The 21,806-nt window shown below is 33.3% G+C and overlaps 3 protein-coding genes across 9 annotated transcripts; 1 reads left to right on the top strand and 2 right to left on the bottom strand.

The window, feature by feature from the left end:
- Positions 1 to 350: 350 nt before the first annotated feature.
- On the bottom strand, positions 351 to 3,719 carry LOC110611020. Its single transcript, XM_021751120.2, has 8 exons — positions 3,157 to 3,719; positions 2,914 to 3,063; positions 2,679 to 2,828; positions 2,466 to 2,591; positions 2,221 to 2,337; positions 1,884 to 2,126; positions 1,364 to 1,800; positions 351 to 1,130 (listed from the first exon to the last, which is right to left on the bottom strand). The coding sequence occupies exons 1-8, from the start codon at positions 3,656 to 3,658 to the stop codon at positions 498 to 500; spliced, it is 2,358 nt and encodes a 785-aa protein (XP_021606812.1). The 5' UTR covers positions 3,659 to 3,719; the 3' UTR covers positions 351 to 497.
- Positions 3,720 to 8,464: 4,745 nt separating this feature from the next.
- LOC110610605 (high mobility group B protein 15) lies at positions 8,465 to 14,695 on the top strand. 5 transcript variants are annotated; one of them, XM_021750601.2, is made up of 7 exons: positions 8,465 to 8,600; positions 9,786 to 10,032; positions 11,162 to 11,240; positions 12,718 to 12,886; positions 12,967 to 13,086; positions 13,365 to 13,756; positions 13,869 to 14,695. In XM_021750601.2, exons 2-7 carry the CDS (start codon positions 9,863 to 9,865, stop codon positions 14,325 to 14,327), a joined length of 1,389 nt encoding a protein of 462 aa, XP_021606293.1. In that variant the 5' UTR covers positions 8,465 to 8,600; positions 9,786 to 9,862; the 3' UTR covers positions 14,328 to 14,695. The 5 variants fall into 5 exon arrangements, with proteins under 5 accessions (XP_021606293.1, XP_021606296.1, XP_021606294.1 ...); XM_021750604.2 differs by having other exon boundaries at positions 8,469 to 8,600; positions 9,791 to 10,032; XM_021750602.2 differs by lacking the exon at positions 8,465 to 8,600 and adding an exon at positions 8,743 to 8,945.
- Positions 14,696 to 14,958: 263 nt separating this feature from the next.
- LOC110612301 (ethylene-responsive transcription factor ERF062) lies at positions 14,959 to 21,139 on the bottom strand. Of its 3 annotated transcripts, none has more exons than XM_021753052.2 (2): positions 16,017 to 21,139; positions 14,959 to 15,944 (listed from the first exon to the last, which is right to left on the bottom strand). In XM_021753052.2, the coding sequence occupies exons 1-2, from the start codon at positions 16,221 to 16,223 to the stop codon at positions 15,132 to 15,134; spliced, it is 1,020 nt and encodes a 339-aa protein (XP_021608744.1). In that variant the 5' UTR covers positions 16,224 to 21,139; the 3' UTR covers positions 14,959 to 15,131. The 3 variants fall into 3 exon arrangements, with proteins under 3 accessions (XP_021608744.1, XP_043811287.1, XP_021608743.1); XM_043955352.1 differs by having other exon boundaries at positions 14,959 to 15,941; XM_021753051.2 differs by having other exon boundaries at positions 14,959 to 16,211; positions 16,504 to 21,139.
- Positions 21,140 to 21,806: the final 667 nt, after the last annotated feature.

The raw sequence follows: 21,806 nt of genomic DNA, 5'->3' as shown, positions 1-21,806 counted from the left end.
GGATCTGAATGCTGCCCAATCAATTCTCCGAACCTTTCGGTTCGTCAATAGTCCAAACTGTGGCCTCGGCAGCTGTGGAAGATGCAGAGAGAAATTCTTTATGCTTTACTCGTTAACCATCATGCTAATCATCTAAGAATATCGTCTATGCAAGGTTGAAAACAAATTGGTGCCAATAGATACAAGAAAGCATTCCTAGTTTAGGTTCCATTACTGAATTTCCATAATGATTTGAACTTTATTAGTATCTTTTACCCCTGAAACCTAATAGTTACTGGCTGGCCGGGCCATACCATAATGTTGTGAGGTTGAGCTGAAGGATCTTGGGTGAAAAATAGGAAGCAATCCTTGTCACAAATACAGAGTAGAAATTACATTGTTGATTTACTATTTCAACACAAGATCAGAAGTTACTCTTAAACAACGTGCAAACCTCACTCTTTAACATTCGCATCAAAAACTAAAATAGGAAGTTGATCCTGAACACATAAGGAGCTTCAAGAATGTATGGCTCTGCTTAAAGAAATCTTGTGCTTGTAGCTACGCTCAGGCACCTTGTTGAAGATAGCGCTTGCAAGATCGAAGTAGAGAGGGAGTTGTGCAAGAGCGAAAAAGCCCATTGGCAAGCATGTGGCAGCATATAATGGAAAAGCTACATATCTCAAGTTTTCATTGAGGACAAAGAAATGTCCTGCACAGAATGACAGCAACATAGAAGCTATGGATGCGAAGAGCGATGTTAAACCGATAAAAAGTTTCCTTGGCAAGTCCATTGCAAAATCACTTTCTTGGTAACGAGATGTGAGAATTGAAAGAAAGAAGACGAGTGCAGTCACAGAAAAGCAGAGAGCTACAATGGATGCAATGGCAAAGATACTGAATGCAGGTTCATTTTTAAGAGTTGGTTCACCATTTCGTTCGTCGACACCACCTGGTACAGTTGCTGAAGTTGCAAATGCAACAGTTGCGATGAGTGTTGCGACAACCGAGCCTGACTCGGAGGTTTTTGTGAGCCATAAACTGCCCTTTTTTACAAGGTCTTTGTGTGTCTCTGTGAAGATTTCTTTTGCTGTCTGGCCCTTGCCATTGCGTTTAACAAAGAAATGCTGCGGCATGGATTTCTTCACAAACTGCAAAACAGAGTACGCACACATTAGTGCCCAGAGAATGCATAACAGTGTAGGATTCCCACATCGTTCCAGAATAGGAAATTTGTATGGTATATAATGGCCAGCTTAGAAAGTAATTTAGGCCTGTTCGGTTCTAATTTAGCAATTACATATGATTCAGCACAGCTCTTCCCAGCATGGGAAGCTTGTATGCTCTATTTGCATCGGTTTGGGCCGGAATCAAGATTGCATACCTTGTACCACTTGATTTCCCATTGCATCTGCAAGGCATCCCCTGGAATAAGCCAAGGCCTGTTATCTCCATATTTAGCAGCAAGGTGTAAAGCACTGTTTCCTCCATTGTCCAATTGTTGGAACACACTTTCCTTAAGCATTGGCCTCTTCAGCAATAGATTGTAGACATCTGTTTGTCTGTTCTCAACTGCCATGAGCACTGCATTCTTGTTTTCAGAGTCCATGTCTTGAATAGCTATAGGAAATGTGTCTAATATTTTATCCACAATTTCAGTCACTCCCATCTTAGCTGCTACCAGTAGAGGCGTTTCCTTCTTCAAACATCTCTGAGTATCCTTAAATTTGAGGTCCACAAGATTTTTGTGTTGTGGGCTCAACTCTTGGTTTGCAGATGGATGTGCATCCGTTGGTGTGTGTTTCTGATTCTTCTCTGTTCCTGTGCATTCACGAATCAGTGAACTTGGTTAATCTGAAGATATTTGAGCTATGCTATTAGTAAGATAAAATGAATTAAGCTACCTCTTCTGTGCTCATCTCTTCCATTTTGGTCAGAATACTCAGCATTTGTGCTCTGAGATTTATTGTCAACCTCTGGAAGAAATTCAGGTGGATCTCCAGCTCTTTTAGGCCATGAACTTCTGGGATTCCAGTCATCATCTTCGTAGTTGTACAGAGAAGCTCTTTCAACCAGTTCTGTCATTATTTGAACAGCCCATACGTGTGTCTGTTTTTTTACTCTGATATTCTTTATTTTTGAAATGCCTAAAGATGAAAAATTATAAATAAATTGGATATATACACATTTAAAGTGAAACATATTCACTCTTGATGAAAGGCTGTAGAGGGAAATATTTACCAAATCCAAGAATGATCAGCAAACTGTTAACCATAAACTTGAAGATATGGTAAATTGTTGAATAGTTGGGAGGAAGCAAATGTTTTTCTCTGGACTCTTTCCTTTGCTGGTTCCTACCTGCAGAAGATCACAAAATCATCTGATTTTTAGAATTTTTACTTCATTTTGTGTTACAGCAGAGTCCAAATAAAGCTATCATTTAAAAAATAATAATAATTTCAATGAAGACTAAAAGTAATTTTTACCATGAGACAATCTGCATGTTTCTTGTGCCATTTCTTCATCTGGTGAGTCAGAATTTTCATCTTCAATCTTTGCTGGAAAAAGAAATTGTCTCACTTGATGGCCTAAGCTATTCTCCTTCGTTCTAGCTGGAAAATAATAAACAATAATAATAATATTAACACTTGCAGAAATCAATGAGGAAGACAAAGTGTAATCTGCATAAATCAACTCACTTAATACTTTAAAGCAACTCCTGGTCGCTTGGAACAAGTCCATGCAAGTTTCATAATTTTGTGGATACTTGGGATCTGTTTGGACTCGTAGCTTGTCTAGGCATGCTTCAGGTTCATGTGTTTCCTCCTCAAGCTTATCAACCAATACACCTATGACAAACAAAATCTATAGCTCAACAGCTCTTCTATGTCTCTCTCTCTTTAAGACAATGGCTGATGAGGTAATAATTCTTACAGTAGTAAATGAGACGACTGACTGGTGGAAGATTACAGCCACTTCTGAAAGCTTTAGGATGACTAGCGAGGATATGCAGAGGAGATAGACCATCCTCATTAATAGAACTGACAAGATATGGATAATACAGTATTATCTGAAACGCCAAGCCTATTAACAGAAATTGCAGTGGTTCAGTTACAGTAATTTAGTTAAAGAGTTTGAAGAAGAAGAAGAAGAAGAAGAAGAAATAGAAGAAATTACTGAAATATTCTCCAGAGATGGCAGAGTGAAGAATGGTGTCTCCATTACTTCTTCTGCACAATGAATAATCAATTTCCCTGTATTCTTCTTTGTAAAGAAAATGAAGGCAAAGAAAAGCCATTTTCTTGCCATGAAGAGCTGAGAGAAAAAGTGGGGTTTCACTCTCGGAATTTCTACATCTAATGAGGCTTCTATCTTTTGTTGCCAGAAAATGACAGAGTTTAACATTACCAAGCCTTGCTGCTAGATGAAGAGGTGTGTTTCCTCTGTCATTTTTCATCTGCAGGATTACTGATGAATTCTCTCCGGCCATTTCCACAAGCTTCAACACAACATTTGTTTGGTCATTAGATACTGCTACATGCAATGCAGTATCTTGTGATCTTGTTATTCTTGCCTCTTGAAAACTGGGATTCTTCTCATATGCCTCTACAACTTCATCCCACCTCCCTTTCATCACACTATCAAATATCCCATTTGCTTCCATTTCCAAAACTTGCATCTCCTCAATGAGTACACACAAGTATATATTTGCATCCAAGTCCTCCTTTAATTTTCTTCACTTAAACATATAATGTGAAAATGCTTCTTTAGTTAACAAAGCAAAGGCCTGCTTCATCAGAATCTTGCACAGTATCAGCTGCACACCTCTGATAGTAGATTCCAAAAGGAAAAATTACTATTTAGTCCCTATATTATAGGAAAATTCATTAGTTGGTCCTTTAATTTTGAAAAATATATTAAAACATCCCTAACATTTTAATAAAATCTACTAATTAGTCGTTCCATTAATTATTGCAAAAAAAAGTTTAAAATACTCTCAATATAGAGGGACTAATTAATAGATTTCTTATAAAACTGAGAAATCAACTAATAAGTTTTTTCAAATTATATGAACTAAATAATAAAACACTTAAATATTAAAACTAATAGAAGGACTAACTAGTAGATTTTTTAAAATATTAAGGCATTTTAATATAGTTTTCAAAACCAAAGGACCAACTGATAAAATTTCTCATGACATAGAGACTAAATAGTAAATTTTCTTTATACCAACTAGTTAACTTGCAGTTTTAGTAACGTTTTTGCGGCTAAAGAGGGAGCTGCAGCATTACAGATTCTCTTCACAAAGCTAAAAGAAATTTTCCTGAAAATGTACTTGAAGTTTGCTGCAAGCATGCTCATCATCTGGAATCGCTTCCTTGCTCTTCTGTAAATTAACCTTTTTTTTTCTTTTAATTTTTGCACCTCTTTAACTAAATATTGCCAAATCCAATGATGGAGTACTTTTTAGATGCTTCTTTCTGAAAGACATGACACTATTAATCTTCACTGAAACTATAATCCCTTTTCTTGTTAATCAAGCAATCCATTTATTCTTTTGCATGCTTCTTAACTTACCTCAATGTTTTTTTTTAAATTTTTTTGCATTAATAAATATAATAAATATTAAAATTTGGAGTAAAAATTTTAAATTAAATATAAATCATATAAGAATTTGATTATTGTTATTATTATTATTGATGTAGTTATTTATTTAATTGGATGTGGAATATTTTTGATTTTTTTTTTCATTTTTTGTAGAAAAATTACACAAAGTAAAACAGGAAATGGAACATCCTCCATCCAAATTTGAAAAGATAAATTTTAATTTGGTACAACGTGAGAGGTTTCATATTCTACTTTTTAATTTTCATTTTAAAAATATATATATAAATTTTTAAATTTAATACAAATTAATTAGTAAAGCGTAACTTATCGAGTTTTAGTTAAGTAAATTAATTCTCTTATGCGGGAGAAATAGTTATCAGAAAATTAATTTAAATTGTAAAATAAAATAATATTTTTTATATTTTTATAAAAAGAATAAGATTATAGTATTTATAAACTAATCATTTTCATATTTAAGTCAGTAAATATTAAAAGAAAAAATTATTTTTTAGTTCCTGAGATTTAACGTAATTAACACTTCTGTCCCTCTATTTTGACGATCCAACACTTAAGTCCCTCACTTTATTTTCTGTCTAAATTCGTAGTCCTTTCGTCCAAAATAGCCGTTTGGAACACGTGAATTGACAAAATTAACCCTCACTAAATCCAAACCCAAATGCCTTTTCTTCTTCTTCTCCTTCTTCTTCCTACCCTTTTCTGCAACTTCTTCTTCTTCTTTCTCCTTCTTCTTCTTCTTCTTCTTCTTCTTCTTCTTTCTCCTTCTTCTTCTTCAACCGGAGAAAACATGAAAGAGAAAAAAAAAAGAAATTTCACATTAAGAGAAGGGTATTTCTGAAAAAAATTATCACCTCTCACTTTTGACTTTTTGACCAAACGGTTTAAATGAATGGAAGGACTACGAATTTGGACGGAAGAGAAAGTGAGGGACTTAAGTGTTGGGTCGCCAAAATAGAGGGACAAAAATATTAATTACGTTAAATCTCAGGGACTAAGAAATAATTTTTCCATATTAAAAAAATACGAGTTATATAAAATCTGTAAGCAGCTTAATTGAGTTTTAAAAAGGGGTAACTTGAAATTTGTACTCTTATTACCTTTACACTATAATAAGGGAATATTAGTTGCTTGCTTTCTTAAGAATCCATACAGTGCTTCCACATTTGTAGAAACGCTGGTGGTTCGTAATCAAGCCTCGCCTAGCATGGGTTATTAAAATAATTATTAATATTAGATAAATTTGAAAAGGGTTAACAAAATAATTATTAAAATTAAGATAATTATTATAATATATGAAAATTGTTAGATTGCAATATTCTTAAAATGATCATAAGATAATGAAGTGATAATATGTTTTAATAATATATATATTTTTTTTAATTTTTATATATTTAGTTTATTAATCTTAAAAAAGTTAAAATATATTTTGTAAACCATTATTTCTAATTATATTATTTATATAGGTTAATTATTGAAAATTATTATATTATAATAATATTATAATTCTAAAAAATTAAATAATTTTTTTTAAAATAAAATTAGAGTTAATGACAAAAAAGTTATATTTTTTATTTTATTATAATTATATTCAGTATTTTTTTCAATTAAAATTTAATTTTTTTAAAATTAATTCAATTGCATTTTACCCTCACTTACACCGTTAAAAAATTAATAGAATGCTATGTGACTTACCATATTAATACTATCTGACACGCAGACAGTAAAATTTAAAATTAATCATCAAAATTTTATATTTTATTTTTATTTTTTATTAATTAAATTTTTTTAATGTTTAATCAAATGGAATTATTGTTGATCGTATAGTTGAAAAATTATTCTTTTTCACTATTAAGTATATTTAAAAATTTATATTATTATTATTATTATTATTTTATTTTATTTTAATTTTTATCAATAATTTTATAATAATAATAATAATAATAATAATAATAATAATAATAATAATTTATCTTGATTTTATTTTAAGTAAAATCATTATTAATTAATTTTTTTAATCTGACTAATATGCTTATTAACCTTATTAAATATATTAGTTATAAAATACTAAAAATTATTTTAAAAAATAATCTTATTAAATATATTAGTTATAAAATACTAAAAAATAATTTAAAATTATGATTCAGTTTAAAAATAAATTTTTAGGAATTTTTCTTAATTATTTTTTTAATTCTTAAATATAATATTAATTTATCTTTTTTTAATTATATTAATATTGAAAGTGAATTTTTAAAAATTAATAAAATAAATAATTATAAAAAATTTTTATATTTTTTATTTTATCCTAATCCTACCTTAAAATTTTAAATTATTATTAATTTTATCCTAAAATTTATTGACGTGGTATGCTGATAGCATTAATGTGGCGAGTGACACGATAATTCTGTTAATTTTTAATAGTAAAAATAAAGTTAGAATACAGTTAAAATAATTTTAAAAAATTAAATTTTAATTACAAAAAAATATAGACATTAACTCATGAAATATAATAAATATAATAAATATAATAACAGTAAAATTTTAATATCACCTCATTAAAAGGTTATTTAATGCATTTAATTTCGGTTACAAAATTCCACATTAAAGATAAGAGTAAATTATCCATTAAAATTCAAACCTCCTAATCGTTTAGTATTCCTTTTTTATAAAATAAACTTTATTCCTAAAAAAAAGAAAAAAATATTGCCATATTTGAAACTAACTATTATTTTTATATTTTAAAAAATTATTAAAACAATCTCTATATTCTTAACCCAATTAACCATTTATTATTTATTATTTTTACCCTTAATTATTTAATTTTTCTATTTATTTAAAAATAAAAATATTTTGCTTTTTGTTGTTAGTATATTGGATGACACGGTAAAATAATATTTTCATCAATTTATATTAAGAAACGTGAATAAAAATATATAATATGAATCGATATTCTTTTAATTATCTCATATAAATAAAAAAAATGAATTTTAATAATTAAAAAATCACATTATTTAGCAATACTAAATAATTTCTCTTAGTCTACATGCTAATGGAGCCAAATCATTAACCTACCACATTGCCAACCTTACAAGAAGAATGACACAAAACCCACATTAACCCAAAATACCCATTTGCCCAAATAGAAAACCCTAATTTTTCACACAAAAATAAAGAAAATAAAGGTTGGTAGCAATGATGATTAATTGTGATTATTATATAAAAAAAATAGACATTTCTAAGAATATATGCTAAAATAAGAAGATTAATGACTTATTGGAGATTGGTTGGGACTTATTCCAAAGTCCTTAAATGCCTTAATTAATAATTACCTTAATTAAAATTTAAGTAAGCTGCTGTTACGGCACCCATATCTCAATTTCTTCTTCTTTTTTTTTTTATCTTTTAATTTTTCTTTGGTTCTTATCAGTTTTGAGATATTTAATTTTAAAAAAAAAAAATTAAAAAAGAAAGTGCCGTTTCAGTCGGGAAGTCAATAGGACACGTTTTGGCCACCCAATTGGTTAATTTCTTCAACTCCCACTTTCACCAACTTCAATTAATATTACCCATCACCGCCATTAACCATAATAATAAATATATTTTGTTTTTTACATTTATATTTGTGGGTTTTTATTATATTTTCAATTTGATTATTTTCCATTTTTAGTTTATTTGATTTGGGCACCTAAACTTGTTATTTTTGATAAAAATGGCACTCCATCCTCATTAAATCCAAATGAAAACCCATTACTGCCCTTTTGAATTTCTATAGAGACACAAAGGCAATGAGGGGTAGATCTGCAATTTTATTATCTTTGATGTTTTGGGTTGTCTTTTCTTCTCCACTACTTCCCATCACCATATAAAAATTATCACACAGAAAAAAATATATGTATTTATAATCTCTCCATTTTTGTTTATTAATAAGGGTTTAGGCTTAAGCTGCTTCCATATTGTCATTTCATTTTGCATGCTCAACTCTCCCCATCTCACTATAGGTAAGTCTTTTTTTTTTATACATTTTTTAAATAATTCTTGTAATTATTTTTCTTATTTTAAATCTCTCATTTCTTCATCTGGATATTATTTATATCGGTTCTTGGAGAGATATAAAATAAGAAACATATGAACAAGAAATCTTTCCGAAGTATAAAAAGAAAGAAAAACAATACTATTCTTTATTTATATTAAAGAAAAAGTAATGAACAGTTCAATATTGTACTTTTCTGTTTCTATTATGGGCAATCTTTTTATTTCTGTTTTATTGTGATATTTCTTTGTCCTCACTATGGAGAGAGAGGAGAGATTGAAGAAGTACAATTATGATTTGAAATTTCAAGAAGGTGGGTCTTTTGGGGCAAAGGTGGATTTTGCTTCTTTTTGGGTTTTACATTGATGCTTTTGCTTTACATTCTTGATTGATGGACGTCTTGCCTGCTCCCACACACAAACCCCACAATGGTATATGATAATGGAAGAAAGGAGAGGACTTTGCTCTAAATACACCCTCACACAGACAATCCATATGTGCATATTGTTGCTGCATCTTTCAAGTACCCTTTAGATGTCAGTATATCTTTAGAATGTCAGACAAGAAAATAGCTGCAGCTAATATAGCATTGTATAGGCCTGTGAACTGTGGTTTAAGAGGGAGAAAAAAGGAGACTTTTTTAGCATCTGGGTGTTTATTGCAAAAGTCTAAAAGGTGTCTCTTCTCTTGGTTTTGTGTGGCTGTTGGAAGGACTGAAACTGGCTTTATTGGCTGTTACATCTATAGGGCTCTGGCGGAGTTCATAGCCATGACAGCTTTAATGTACCGTTTGCTTTTCTTGGGCATTGAATTTAACCTTTGTTATGGGGAGTTAATACAAAAACAAAGGTTGTTGTTTAAGTATCTTTTACTGATGTATTTCTACTAATTTAATACTGTTCTCAACTGCAATAGCTACCTATTGGTTTCTTCATTAAATTGTACTCAAATATTTTTATATGTATGTGTTTGTCACCATCTATTTGATATTTGGCCTTTCTCTACTTTCTCATTGTCTCTGATGAGCTCCCTTTCCATTTCTTGCTTTCTTCATGCAGTTAGTTCTATCTGCAATTTTCTATGTTTTCTGATTCTGAACTGTTTATTTTCCTCTTTTCTTGATTTGTCTCTTTCCCTTTGTATTTCTCTGCAGTGCAGTGAAAAAAGCCAATAGTATGAAGATTTTGATAGTTGAATAGTGAAGTGGGGTTGGTGAAAAAGTAGACGGCAATGGCATCAGCTTCTTGTAACAAGCAGAGTCCAGTGCCTGTGAAAGAACAAGTGATGAACTATCTTCAATACCCAGCACCTCTGGCAAGATATGAGGATGTTATTGCCAGCCCTAAGATTTTCATGGCTACTTTGGAGAAGCTCCATGCTTCTATGGGAACCAAGTTCATGTAAGCTTCACAACGTCCTTTACATGTCTATTACAAGCCTCTCTTTAAATGCAAGGAAGCTGCTATTTTAAATCCTAGGGTATCAATTGGAAACCAATAATGATCAGTTGTTTCTGTCTCTCTATCATATGTGTTCCACGTTTTCATGCGACTTACTGTGGATTTGATAATGGGTTTGCTGGTAAGAAAGTTTCCTCTATTTTCTTTTGTACTGCTTCACGTGGCTGTGTTCCTTGTTTTTATCAGAGTGGTTTTCTCAAAGAATGTAAGCAATGTACCTTGCAAATCTTGTGTCAAGGTCTCAGTATTTAGTCGTAGGATATTGCCTTTGTTGGCTAGTTACTTTTGTGAGCAACTCTTGGCGCAAACTTGTCTAGTTTACTTGCAGGCAGTCGAAATTTTCAGGTCTCCATAAAGAAATTTGCTGAATATTTGTTTGTTATAAGTTTGTTAGGATGTGAATGGAGCGGTAGTAACTGCATTAGTTAGGGGGTTGTGACACTGACTAATAATGTAATGTTTCTCTTGTACTGCCTATACTCATACAAGGTTTCAATTGAAGAGTATTATTACTGTATCATTTTCCTTTAGGAATTGAATTTTTTTTTTGATCAGGCTTTCGTCCAGTAATTGATTTCTCGAAATAACATCCATTGAGATGGTGGGTTCTAGTGTCTTGTCATGCTTTTTATTTATTTGTTCAATTATTTTTGTGAATGGGACACCAGAGTAGCTAAAACCGTTTTATATCTTGTTTTCCTGGGTGTGGTTTCTGCAGACTGTGATCCATAACACGAAACTTAAGTAATCTAACAATTAATGGGTTCATTTCAAGAAACTGTGTACTGACTGTGTTTGTCACTTGACTTGCCTAACCCCATTAGTTTACTTTTTACATGCCAGTTCTGCTTCAAGAGTGAAATTAGCAAGTATTTTTGCTTTAAATTAGAGAATCTTGGTGAATGACTGATTTATTCTTCTCGTAGAGGAACTCTTAAAAACATGTATTATCTGTATCTCCTAACCTGTGTTGCATTTTTTTTTTAAAGAGCTGTCCCATATTTGACAGGAACTCTGTTTCAAGAACACGATTAACATATTCTAACCTGTTATGAATACTGATTTGCAGGATCCCCATTATTGGCGGAAGGGAGTTGGACTTGCATAGGCTCTTTGTGGAGGTAACTTCTCGTGGTGGTCTTGAGAAGGTAACATGATAACATTCACTGGTTGCTTGATTTTCTACTTGCTCTATTCTGATTATTAGCTTTGTATAAATTGATGAGTTTAGATTCAATATTGTTTCTGAGATTCTTGCATCGGTAATATAAAGAAAATTTTAATTTTAGTACCATAACTGCCTGCTGCAGACATCATTTTCAATCTTCTCACTTCTGCTTATATTTTCTGTGTTACTCTAGTGTGGACCTTGTTGAATTTTCCCCAAAATTTTCTAGAAACTGAAATCTGTTCTGTTTTCAATAAGTGTCTAAAGAAGCTCATATCTCTTTTGATAATTCGAAGTGTCATTACATATCATTTAAAATTCCCTGGAATTCAAGTGTTCTCTGTTGCGTCAGCAGGGTTAATTTGAAAATGCCAGAAGGAACATTTCCTCCAAGCTGTGTGTTCATGTACCTATCAAACATTCCTGTGTTTTCCCCAACTTTATGATATTTTCTTTTGGCAACCCACTACTGAAATTTGTTAAATATGAAGCTACAAGTATGCCTGCTCTTGATATAACTGTTCTTGATTCCTCATTTAATGTGGACCATTAACTTTTATTTCTACTATTTTCTCCCTCTGGGCGTTCAGCTCTACCGCTTACAGGTGTTACTTGCATTCTTCATAATTTACCTTCTGCACGATGCAACCATGGTTAAGATGTAATTGAACCTTGGTTCCTCCAGTTCTCATCGCGTGATCAAATTTGTCTCATTTTCAGACACTTTTGAAAAATGGCAATTGGCCTTTTTGGGTTTATGTTAGGGTGTTGTAAATAAATTGGTCAAAGAAGGAATTCTAGTTTAAAACTTTAAGACAATTGGAATTCCTAACTATAGGAAAGATAAAACAAATTTCATCAGGCAGCTAATTTCATTTGCAAGGTTTAATTCAATAATTAGATAATCCCTCATTAAGTGTTTATTTTTTACATATAAGAATTCAAACTATCACTTAACATTTAATTCAAACCATATGTTATTGGTAATGATTTTGTTATTTCAATCATTTTAAATGTTATCATTCTACATTAAAGAGGGGCTTAATTGGAAAGTTAATAGAAAAAATTGTATTTTAAATAAAATACCCATCATTTCTTAATCGTGGACAAAAATTATGAATAGATGAAGTACATTTTTTCTGCTAGTTTGTAGTAGCCATAAATGTTTGTGGCTGTTTTGTGCAAGCAATGACCAGAGTGTACAGCATCAAGATGTGAAACTTAAATTTTCTTCTTCAATTTTATTGACGATCCAGTAGGTGGTACACTATCAAAGAAGCACATGTTTTAGTATGAAAGGAAGCACTACTAGACCAAGAGGTCAATAGTTCCGTTATAGATGATTCTAGCTTTACTTCATCATCTTACATTTCAAAGCAAAATAACTATTAGCTGAATGATTGTAATAATGATATGTTGCATAGTCATGTGTTTATGATTATTTATTTGGAGTCCAGGTTATTAGAGAGAGAAGATGGAAGGAAGTGACCAGCATTTTCAACTTTCCTTCTACTGCTACAAATGCATCTTTTGTGCTGCGCAAGTACTATGGCTCTTTGCTTCACCACTATGAGCAGCTTTACTTTTTTAAAGCCCAGGGCTGGACTCCCGGTCCCAGCTCACCTGGTGTGTGCATTGAACGCTGAAGCTTTCTTCATATTGTGTTCAAGGATGTTCATAATTTAATAGAATGCATTTTCTTGTAGTTCCCTTGCACAGCCCATTTGCATCACGGGTTCCAGCACAAGTGACCGTGCAGCCATCACCAGAGTATCAAGCAGCTACAGCTCAGCAACAAAAGACAAACATTGCAGAGTTTTGTGGAGGTCTATCTCGTTTCCTCACTTGAACTTTATATCGTGTTGCTCTTTTGATTGATTAAAAGAGTGGGACAGAAACAAATTTGTTTGGAAGAGTTTATGTTCATCTTGTAGACTTTTGATGCATCTCCTTATATTTTGCTCCTGCTTGTTTTGTGGCCTTTCCATATGACATAATGTGTAATCACAAATAATCTCAGCAAAGTCTGCAGCGTCTTTAAATTTTTATTTTAGTGAGCCTTTTCTCCTCTGTGTAATTATATTTTTGTTTGCGGCTAGGGCAGAATCATCAGGAAGTTCTCAAGTCACTGGGGTAATTGATGGGAAGTTTGAGAGTGGATATCTTGTTACCGTAACAATAGGGACTGAGAAGCTCAAAGGTGTTCTTTATCAGGCACCACAAAACCAATCATACCCAATGTCACAGCATTATAATGTCTCTGCCAACAATACTGGTAACGTCCATGCTGTATCAGGCACACAACGGCGCCGGCGAAGAAAGAAGAATGAGATAAAAAGGAGGGATCCTGCTCATCCAAAGCCAAACAGAAGTGGTTATAATTTCTTTTTTGCTGAGCAGCATGCAAGATTGAAGCCCCTTTACCCAGGGAAGGACAGAGAGATCAGTAAAATGATTGGTGACCTATGGAACAAGTTGAAGGAATCTGAGAAAGCAGTAAGGGATATATTATATTTCGTATATTAACTCTTATATTTCTACTTCTTTTCCTTTAGATTACTCATGAATCATGATTCCTTCTAACATTCATTAATTTTAATTTGATCAGGTTTATCAGGAGAAAGCTATTGAAGATAAAGAAAGATACAGAATAGAAATGGAAGATTACAGGGAAAGATTGAAGACAGGGCGAGTTATTAGTGATGCAGTACCACTACAGCAATGGCTACCTGAGCGGGATATAGATATGGTGGAGGCTAACATGAAAGCTGATGAAGCAGAAGGAGGGGACTCTCCTCATAATCTGGATAATGACAGTAGTTGTGGTGAAAGTGATTCTGAAGATGAAGATAAAACGGCAGAGAAGGATTTGGATAGGGCAGCATCTCTTGGGATGCAATTTAATGTTCACAGTGGTCATGTGGGAGTAGAAGCTTCAGCTGAAGCAGCTGCTTTTGAGCCATCTACTAGGGAAGGAAATATTGGAGTGCAGAGGATGGTTGGCAATGAAAACTTGGAGAATGTGATAGTTGAAACAGACACAGAAGTACCCAGCAAAGAACAATGAATTTTACTTGAAGTAGGATTTAACTCGTGTTCATTATAGCGTTCCTGAATCATGGCTACAACTAGATAAGATATTTCTCTTGATATTACATCTGTTCGTCTAGAACTTGCGTTTAATTGTTTCTAGTCCATCGTGCATACTTAGTTTTAGTGTTAAGTAATGTAGGGAGGTGCAGAAGTTTTGGCTGACTTGTGACAGTTTTGTAGGGAGGAGAAAACTTTGATGCATTTGTTGAACTAACATTGTGGTTGCTTCTCAGCCTATGCTTTGCCATTGTGAATGCTACTAATGGTAATTCTGGTGAAATGTAAGTGAGTGTGAGATTCTGCAGCTGCAGCTAATTAATTTGTACCTGTTTTCCAATGCTATTCTTGATCACTTTTAGCTAGAATATTAGTTAAATTGTGCTTGTCTTTGCTTTATATTTGCTTTCGCTTAATTGATGTTAAAATTTCACCAATTAGCTCGGATTCTTTTTGTCGCTCATGTTCTAGTAACAACGGTCATTTACCGGTTACCAGTCTGGTCGGAATCATATTCTTCCTAAATCATAACTAGTGGTCCACGTTTTTTTTTTTTATTGTAGATTTGGTAATGGTATTGGTTGCTAGATCTTAAATTCAGAGAATTATTTAAGCAAAAAAGGAAACATATTGATGAGCTTCCTTTAGCTAATAAAAGAAAAACTCAATTAATATGCAATTCAAGGCATAAACATAGAACAGCTATCAAATCTAAGGCAATTCGAGCACCATATATACTCATTTTGGGAATTTATAAAAAGTGAAAGGCGAATGTATTTTGTCATGAATCAGAAACTAACATAGCATCCCAGATCAAGTCCATGTCCAAGGAAGGGATTCTGTTTAACTGAACAGCATCCTTATCAAATGCTACAACCTCCTGAGCATTCTCCTTCGCATTCACTTGACAATCAAATTCAACTTTGCTCTCCAACTCAAATTGCCACTGTTTTCTTGATGGGTTTTGGCCAAAACCCTTTAGCTGCTTTGTGTTATTGTCATGTGCATGCTTCTCTGGTGATGGTGGACCAATATGAATACTGTGCTTCTCCTGACCAGAAATGGCGTGTAATTTTGCTTCAAGAAGAGCTGCTGTTGTTCCATTCAGAGAATTGGCTTTAGTTTGATGCTTAAGATCTGGGAAATTTAAGCGTGCATCATCTCCACGTAACATATAGGCAGCTGTATCATAGGCAACGGCAGCCTCTTCTGCTGTGTCAAATGTCCCTAACCAAACCCTTGTCCTGTTTCTTGGTAACCTAATTTCTGCCACCCATTTGCCCCAGTGTCTTTGTCTCACTCCTCTAAACGACTTTCCCGGTGACGATGCCGACTTCTGATGATGCTGGTTCTGCAATCTTCGGCCGGTGTATTTCATCAGCTGCGTCTTGGTAGTGCCAAGCCAATGATCATTGAAGCCTTTTGTGGGATTGATTTTGAGCCTTTCCTCGCTTGGTTGGCCCTGAATTTGCCCAAGCTGGTGCATGCAAAACGAAGTATTTGGAAACAGACACATAGGCTCAAATCTCTGATTCTCACCTAATGAATCAGTAGTATTCATTTGTTCGGATGGATTCAAGAATCTTAGCTCCTGCTGCAAAAACAAACTCAATGGTTCAGATACTTGAGATTGGTTTATTTCTGGAAAAGTTTCCAAGAAATTTACGGGAATGTTGGAGCTTTCTATTAATGATTTTGTTGTTGGTCTGTTGCCACTAGTCCCATTGTCGGGATAAGTAGTAATGTCAGTTGAAGCTCCCCAAATGATGGAATCATGAAAATATTTGGATCCTGTAGCCATTCCATGGAAACTTTTCCAACAAGGCAAGTCCTCGTGCTTGAAGGTTTCCATTTTAGGAAACTGATCCTCCATATTAGAAAATTTTTGTGTGAGAAGATAACATGCACTGAAATGATGCGCATAAAGGAACTCTATGTGCTATATATAATTATCATAAAGCAGCAGTCATGCGAGACAATCACGCGTATTGTTAAACCTTAGCAGAAAAATAATTATTTGACAAAAATCTTTGCTCGTAATAAAGGAAATTAACTTATCATCTAACTGAATATAATATCTCCAACTTCAATGCACATAATTTCTTTCCATTCACAGACCTTTTTATTTAAATTTACCGATCAAAAACTGATACCTCTCAACGTTCGAGGGGTGAGATGGAATGCTACGGATTTCTTTCCCTCAATTAAAGATCTTGATCTCGAATTTGAATTCTGAGTATAGAAACATGAGAATAATTCCTCAGTATCAATTTGGCTTTTCTTGGAGCACCAGCCACCTGTCTTTTGAGATGCTCTAAAGCCACTTATGAAGCACCTCTTGGATCAATTGAGAAACTATGAAAGTTGTAAAAAGTTGGGGCAACCAATTGGCTATGTCCAAATTTTGTGCCTCAGATGATTAGAATTGCTATTGGGTGGTTTTAGTTTTGCAGTCATCTCAAGCTCTACTTAATTACATTTGGAGTAACTATTCTAAAAAAACATTAGAAAAAGAGATTCCAAATGAGGCTAGCTATATTAGTTCAGCTTCTTCCAATAGTGCAGTTTGAATATGTCACTAATTGTTATTTTATACAAAGGAAGCATGTGGTCTTGTCTAAGCAAAAACCTTATTATTTATGTCTACTTGTTGATTTAGTAAGTTAATAGAGACATGAGGCCATGTTTCAGCAATGTTGCTTTTGCCTTGTTCCCCTTATTGGAGAAACTTTCTCTTTCCACGCATCAGCAATACCACCTTTTGGTTTTAAAAAATAAAAAAAGGATTTAGCATGTGGAACTGGAGTTTGATGACAAAGCATGCATGGAGATATGATGAGTACCTAAGTATGAGGCTCTTGTGATTTGGCCTTGATTCTTTCTTTTATTTTTGTTCCCCATTTCTCATCAGCCTAACAAAGAATGAAAACTACAGTAATACAGCTTCTTGGTTCAGTGGTGCTGAAAATCAAAACGGTGGTTTTTTTTTAGAAAAGCTGTAGCTTTACTGGTCAATACAAATCCAGTGTCCCTTTTATGGGTGAAGGCTGATGTATGAGAGAGAGTGTTAAATTTAAACAAGTCATAATTAAACTTCACAACTACCCCTAAGCCTTATGGGGGAAGGCTTAGCAATAAACAAATGGTTTTTTTAGGAACTTTTGGTGCCCATCAAACCATAAAAACATGCTTGTGACTGGTGCAACTACCCTTGAGTAGTTCACTCTTTTTTTTTATTTTATCTATTTTTATATGTTTTTCTCTTCTGGGAGGGACACAAATAAACAATTAGTAGAGACAATAATATATACATATGATTAATTATTTCTAGGATATTTCTTCTAGAGAAAGGCTCTTGAGACCTGTGCATGGCAGATCTTTCTCAAGAGTAAGGACAACTCGTATTAACTTATTCGATATAAAAATTGGAAAAAGAAAACATTAATATTCTTTTTATTTCAAGAAAAGAGTGAATATGAAAAACATTATTTTTTTTAATTAGAAAATTTTAAATTTCAAAAAATATGAAAAACATTTATTTAAAAAAAATTCCGTGAAACAGGCGAGCCTTAATGGAAGTAAATTTATTTACCGAAACTAAATTAGTGATGTGCTATTTAAACACAGGTAAACCTGAGTATGAACAATTCTAACTGCAATACAGCCAGCCAGGAAGGGAAATGTTATTATGCAGCTCCAAAATTTCAAAGGACCACAATTAAATTTTCACATTCCATTTCATGTGCAACTATACCATCACCATTATTCCCATCTTAAAGCATATATAATATAATAGTCGGAAGACTTCATAATGAATCTGTTGTTCTGGCAGATCACATGGAATAAGTTCACTCAAATTTATAAGTTTATTAAATGTTAAACATGCTGTCATTATTATATAACAAATTGTTGTTAAAATTAATATAAATAAAAGAATAGCTAATTAGAATGAAGAGATATCACATTCCACAAAATCGAAGTCGGATGATTATTTTTCCCAACTCAAAAAAACTCAGAATTTTTTGTTCCCTCTCGCAGCAAGTTAGGTGTAAAGCAGAATGGCAATCATATTGACAAAACAACCACACTACGGTGAAGCCTAATTTTTTTTTTTTTTGAAAGACTAAAAAGCACACATGTTTCGATAGGAATTATGCGCTTTGTTACAGGTAGATGCATGGGAAAAGCCATGCAGTGATTTATTCTTGCTGTCTCGTAAAAAACAAAAAGGCCAGGACATGGTACGTTATTACTGCATCACTATATCAGATGTTGAACATCTAAATATGCCCGACATCTGCAGCCTAATTGCATATGATAATATCATGTCCCCTTTGGAATGGTTAGAATTGATAAATCGCCGTCTTCAGTCTTCTAATATGATGTTGCACTACGTAGTTCTTTCTCCCTCCCTTCCAATACAATTCCTAAAATTCATAATTCTTCAAGCTTCCTAGTGAACTATAGCGGCATCATGCCATTGTTGAGCTCAAAAACAAGCACCCCTCTCTTGTAACTTAAAAAATCTCATGCATCTTTTCTCAACTTTGCCCTTGACACATCACCCAAAGCCAAGTCTCCAGCTTCGCCTAGAGGTTGCTTGATTGCTTCTCGTTTCACCTCAACATTCTTAAAATTTTAGCTTCATGATTAGTCAGACGTTATATCAGAGACTATATCCTTAACTTTCCCAAAACCTACTATATCAAATACACAAAACAGACCAGGTAACCACCCAAATCTATGAAATTACACAAAAGGTAACAAGTAATCTACAACTAAAAATATACACCTATACAACTTACTTAGGAACATACCTATTAGTAATCTAGCAGTTAGATCTAAGGCAAAAAATAAGATTTAAAAGTTTTAGATAATGGAAATAATGCCTTAAGTTGAAAGCCGTAGTTTTTCTTTTTTCCTTGGATGAAAGCCATAGTTACAATTACTTCGATTCCACAATTTAGTTCCTAGGATATCGAAAAACTATAATTTATGATATTACAGTTTAGTCTAATGGAGTTCACATTACAAGTCCCAACAACATTCTACTTATCATAAGCAGACTTCTGTTACATATAGGAGAACTATGTATAGAAATAAGTAATAGTTTTGGCGGGAACAGTTATTTTAACCAGCTGACTTGTATATGAACCGCTGGAAAGGCCTATTCAGGGCAATCATTCATCAATAAATCTAACTGTTTTCACCCCTAAAATTCTCTCTCCCTCTCTTTCTGTCTCTTTCTCTCTCTCAACTCCCTCCCTTTCTTCTTTCTCTCTCTCTCTTCTTTCTCTTTCTGTTATTCTCAGTAACTACCACTGAGATTATCAGATCTGTTGGGGATTCCTAACAAATACTTATCTAAGAAATGGAAATCATGGATTCTAATTTGTGGCTTCAGCCTCCAAATCATTGAATTCTTGGTTTTCAGGTGCTAAGTTCAAGAATTATTACTACTACTAGACCATGGAGTATCCATGGCCATGATCTGGTTTGAAACTGGAAACAGACCAGTCCAATCCAGAACCGAAAACTTGTCAAACCTGGATTGACAAAAATAAAAAGGGCCTTCAACTAACTAAATCTGTCAGCACTGGCCAAAATCTGTTTATTCACTAAAAAAATAAAAAGAAATTTCTTTTAAAAATTAACAACAAGATTTGACCAAAACCAAACTGGAACCAAAGTGCACCCTTCAGTCCACTCACAGTTAACACTACCAGAACCGGACAGCCAACCATGTTCACCATAGAGGATCAAGAATTAACACCATGATCAACCTTAGTTTCCATGAATTTATACCTAGTGATTCCCAAAATGATAAAAGTTTCCATGACCAACAACCTAGGATTTTAACTGTTAAGCTACATCATAGAACCCCATGATTTTCTCTTGGCTTTTTTTTGAGAGGTCTAATAGAGTTTTTTATTTTTATTTTTATTTTTATTTTTTTATGATTATTAGTGAGGAATGTAAAGTTCTTTTAGGTATTTGAAAATCTCCTTAACCTACCAAATGGAGGTTTAAATCTCTTATTAATCTTACTAGAAAAACCTCATTTCGAGTTTTTTAAATCTTGAGAAAACCTTCCGTTATTTTAAAAACATCCTCCCAACCAAAAGCTTAATCACTAATTAAATACTGTGCCATATATGGTTTAAAATAGTTTGGTGCCTACTTACAATATGCTACTTAGATAAGAAATTAGGGCTGCAAATCAGAAAACAGACTTTCAATTTTTTGAGTTCAAGGTGGAAAAGAATAAAGTAGAGTTGCTCAAATCTGCACTTAGTTTTCATATTATATCTGCATTTTGGTTCTTCGGAATGAAAAATAAAATATTCTAAAATAAGCCCATAAAGACAGCAAGCCAATCCATGTCCAATAAGAGTTGAACACACACACACATATATATTAGATAAAAGAACCCTAGAACAAAAATTTGAGAAGTTTCCAGCCGCGGATTCCCATGATTATCATAGGTCCAAACACCTAAATAGTGGATCAAGTTGTCAGAAAGAACAACAAATATTTTACAACACACATACTAAAATCAATTGAAACCAACTCAATGACCAAGTAAAACAATGAGAAAAAGAGATTCTTAAATAACAAAAACTGTTATCCAGCATTATCAAGGTTTGAAACTCCAAAACATGCTACATCTCAAATCCACTTCAGATCATTGATCACATATAGTAAATCCCAATTTTAACAAAACAATTACAATCTCAAAAAAAAAAAAAGAAAAAAGGATACCCAATGGGCATAACAAACTTATGTTTATTTCTTATCATTTTTCCCTTTACCTCCCGAAGGTTCACCTCCCGCTGAAGCCTGGGCAGCTTTCTTCGCGGCCTTCTCTTGCAGTGCTTTGGCGTCCCTACACAGTTTAATAATATCTCACACCAGATTGAACAATGAACAAATAAATTCCGAAATAATGAAAACTAGAAGTAAACCGTTATTCCAAAAGGTTAAGGAAAATTGAGAGAATTAATGCCTTTCGCGACGCTGTTCGGGGGTCAAGCCGTCGTCCTTTCCCTTACTGCCCTTGCCGGAGGAACGAGACTGAGATCGTTCACGATCGCGCTCCCTTTGGTTTCCGCGTGCAGAAGGATCTCAGTTAATTAAAACACAAAATCATTGATTCACAAAGCACAATATCGAAAACAGAAGAGAAAAAACGAAGAGCAAAACGAAAAATGAAAACGAAAAGGAAAGGATATGAGTCATTATTGGCGTCGACGAGCAAAGAAAGGAGAGACAGAGAATCTTTCGGCCCTTGTTGGAGGAGGTAGCTAATCCAAGAAAAGTCAATTTCGTGGCGTAGAATATAGAGAGAAACCAGACGCTTGACGTTTTGAGGCTGCGTTTGGTTCCGTAAATATTCCAATCCGATGTAGGATATCTCGGATGGGAATATGACATTACCATTATGAAAATTAATCTA

Source organism: Manihot esculenta, chromosome 3 (assembly GCF_001659605.2).
Source record: "Manihot esculenta cultivar AM560-2 chromosome 3, M.esculenta_v8, whole genome shotgun sequence".
Lineage (NCBI taxonomy): Eukaryota > Viridiplantae > Streptophyta > Magnoliopsida > Malpighiales > Euphorbiaceae > Manihot > Manihot esculenta.
This window is presented reverse-complemented; position numbering and strand designations above follow the sequence as displayed.